Source organism: Rattus rattus, chromosome 16 (assembly GCF_011064425.1).
Source record: "Rattus rattus isolate New Zealand chromosome 16, Rrattus_CSIRO_v1, whole genome shotgun sequence".
In the NCBI taxonomy this organism is placed as follows: domain Eukaryota; kingdom Metazoa; phylum Chordata; class Mammalia; order Rodentia; family Muridae; genus Rattus; species Rattus rattus.
The window spans coordinates 12,807,291-12,810,024 of NC_046169.1; the positions used below are offsets into that span (position 1 = coordinate 12,807,291).

At 51.2% G+C, this 2,734-nt stretch overlaps 1 protein-coding gene across 1 annotated transcript in view; it reads left to right on the plus strand.

The window, feature by feature from the left end:
• The first annotated feature begins 213 nt into the window (after positions 1 to 213).
• Snx8 (sorting nexin 8) overlaps positions 214 to 2,734 on the plus strand; it is a 47,321-nt gene continuing 44,800 nt past the window's right edge. Inside the window, exon 1 of the mRNA XM_032886934.1 lies at positions 214 to 307. Within this exon, the coding sequence (XP_032742825.1) occupies positions 214 to 307 (94 nt within the window). The remainder of the gene's footprint in view (positions 308 to 2,734) is intronic.

Sequence of the window (2,734 nt, forward strand, 5' to 3'; positions counted from 1 at the left end):
GGGGCAGTAAGGAGCGCTAGCACTTTGTCTTGGACCAGAGCTTGGAACAACGCCCGGGCCGAGGCCACGTGATTGGGGCGTGGTCTCACCGCTTGGGGTGAGAGGAGGGGCGTGGCGAGGTTAGCATGGGCGTGGCCACGCCGGACAAGAGCTGGCGTGGGCGGGGTTGACTGGGCGGGCGCGGGAGGAAGTCACGTGGGCGAGCGGGCTCACATGACTGGCCGCGCGATGGACCCGCTGCCCTCGCCGGCAGTCGCTGCAGCAGCTGAGGCGGAGGCCGACGAGGAGGCGGATCCGCCGGCGACAGGTAGGGCACGCGGCCCGGTGGCCCAGTGTGGAGAGCCAGGTGCCTCGTACTCGGGGACCACCTGTCGGCGCCACACCTTGCCTGACCGGGGGTGGGAGGGGGGACATCCTGGGGCCAGCCTCTTCCCGCTGCTCCCTGGGACGCTGCTCTTCAGCCCTCCGTTAGCGCGCGGTCGTGTGGAGTTGCACCTGGATCTTTTCTGATCCCACCTTGCAGAGGTCGTCTAGAGAGTGGTGTATATTCATGTGTGACCATGTCCAGGGAAAGGGATGTGTCTTCGGTATAAGACTCTTTTCCTGGGGTTCCCGGCTTTGTAGACTGGGGACGCGTCCATGTGGCCAGAGGCACAAGGATAGAACTGGGCCTGGTGTGTTTCAGCCAGGTCTGGCCAAGTGTCACCGTCTAGAGTATAGCCGTCTAGAGCATTGGTGGAAAGACAGGTTCTTCTCTTGGGACGAAGGGTTTAGGGTAGTACCTTTAACCCCAGGGGAGGGAGGACGTGAAAGAACGCCTTTGAAGGATGGAGAGACACAGTGACTAACTAGGTGGAACTCCCCTCAGAGTTGGTCTACAGTCTTTGGGTCTTGTTGGGTAAAACATTGTATGTTGGAGCTATCACTTAAGTATTTATACCTGGGCGTCTTGAGAAAAAAGGGAGACTGATCCAGGTCTACTTAATGCCTTTGTAAAATGTATTTTTGTTTGCTTTTTAAATCACTTCTGTGTGTGTGTGTGCGCCCGCGCGCCCGCGCGTGTACACTCACCCACATTCACACACAGGGAGACATGGGTGCCCTTGGAGGACAGAAGTGTTAGATTCCCCAGTAGGCAAAGTTTCACATGCCTGTTAGCCTCTCAGTATAGCTGTTAGGACCCAAACTCTTGTTCTCTGCCAGAGCTCTTGAGCCTCTGCTCTGAGCCCCTGCCTGACTCTTAAAGCAGTTCTTTGTGGCTTGGAGCAATGGTGATGGGTCAGAGATCTTTTGGCAAATTTGCGATCTTCCATATTACCTCATGCAGAACTCAGCTAATGGCTGACTTTAGGAAGGCTTTCGCCTGTTTTTTTTTTTTTTTTTTTTTTTTTTTTTTTTGACAGATCTTGGGCAGTGGTGTGACTTGTATGTTAGTCACAGCCGTGTAGCCCTTCATGATTAACAGGCCATCCCGGCAGCAACGTAAGTAGGAAAATGGGTTTTTCAACATGTCAGTTCATTCTGTATGAAACTTGGCACCCATCTGGTGACGTGGCGAAGGAAATTTTCTTCCTTCTAGGAGAAACTTCCTTGGAGTGAGTCTTGGTGGAGCCTTTGGCTGGCTGGGCTAGAAATCAGAACACCTGTGGGAATCACTCTTGGGAAACTTTATTATTGTGTGTATGACATTCTTGTGGACACTGTGCAGTGGCATAGGGATGGCAGTCAGAGGACAACTTTGTGGAGTCACTTCTCTCTTTCCAGTTTTCCTTGAGTTCTGGGGGTGGACCTTTTAGGTGGTTGGGCCTGTGCGTTTAAATAGCCATTAGCCACTGAGCCCTCTCACCTGGTCCTCAGGATGGGTTTGCTTTCAGAAGTCATGGATTCAGGCAGCCAACTTTCACAGGTTGATTTTGACTTTATTTCCACCTCATCCTCCTCACCATTTGCCTAGGAGCATACACCTTCACAGTTGGCTGAGTTTTGACATCTTAAAGGATTAACTAGTGTGGCTTATGGGTAACATAACAGATTTCCACTTCGGCTACCCTTCAGAGCTGCCAGTAGTAGTCATGCGTAAAGTAGCCTTTGTGTTTGTAGTGGTTTGGAATTGCTGGGAGGAAAATGGGCTTATTGTGGTTTTCAGCACCAGCTCCATTATTTGAAAGGTAAACCGTGCATACTCTGTAGGAGATTGCCCTTCAGGAGAACTGAATTTACTCTGCTGACCTCCCTGGTCTTGAGCTCAGAGAGATCAGCCTTTGTCTCCTGATTGCTGGGATTAGAGGCATGTGCCACCACAACCAGCCTTATTTATTTAATTTTGGGACAGGGTCTTCTATGTAGCTCAAGCCGGCCTCAAATCCACAGTCTTCTGTCCTACCTTGTCTCCTGAATGATGAGATTGTAGGAACATGCCATGGCTGCACTTTGTGTGTCCAGAGGTCAGTGGTCCAAAGCCAGTTGCACTAGCTAAAAACAAAGTGTTAACAGCCTCTAGCAGTCATAAAGGAATGTTCATGCTGGCCTCCCCAGCTTGTTGACGTGGCTATCATCCCTAGACTGACAGTGTCCTTTCCCCAGCCGTCCAGAGACAGGTCGCTCTCCAGTTGCCTAGCTCTTTTTGTCTGCTTCCACTTTTAAGGACCCCTGTGAATGTGGTGGGGGGAGCACCCAGAAAATCAAGATTTATCTTATGTTAGCTGATAAATGACCTTGAATTTCACTGTAATTC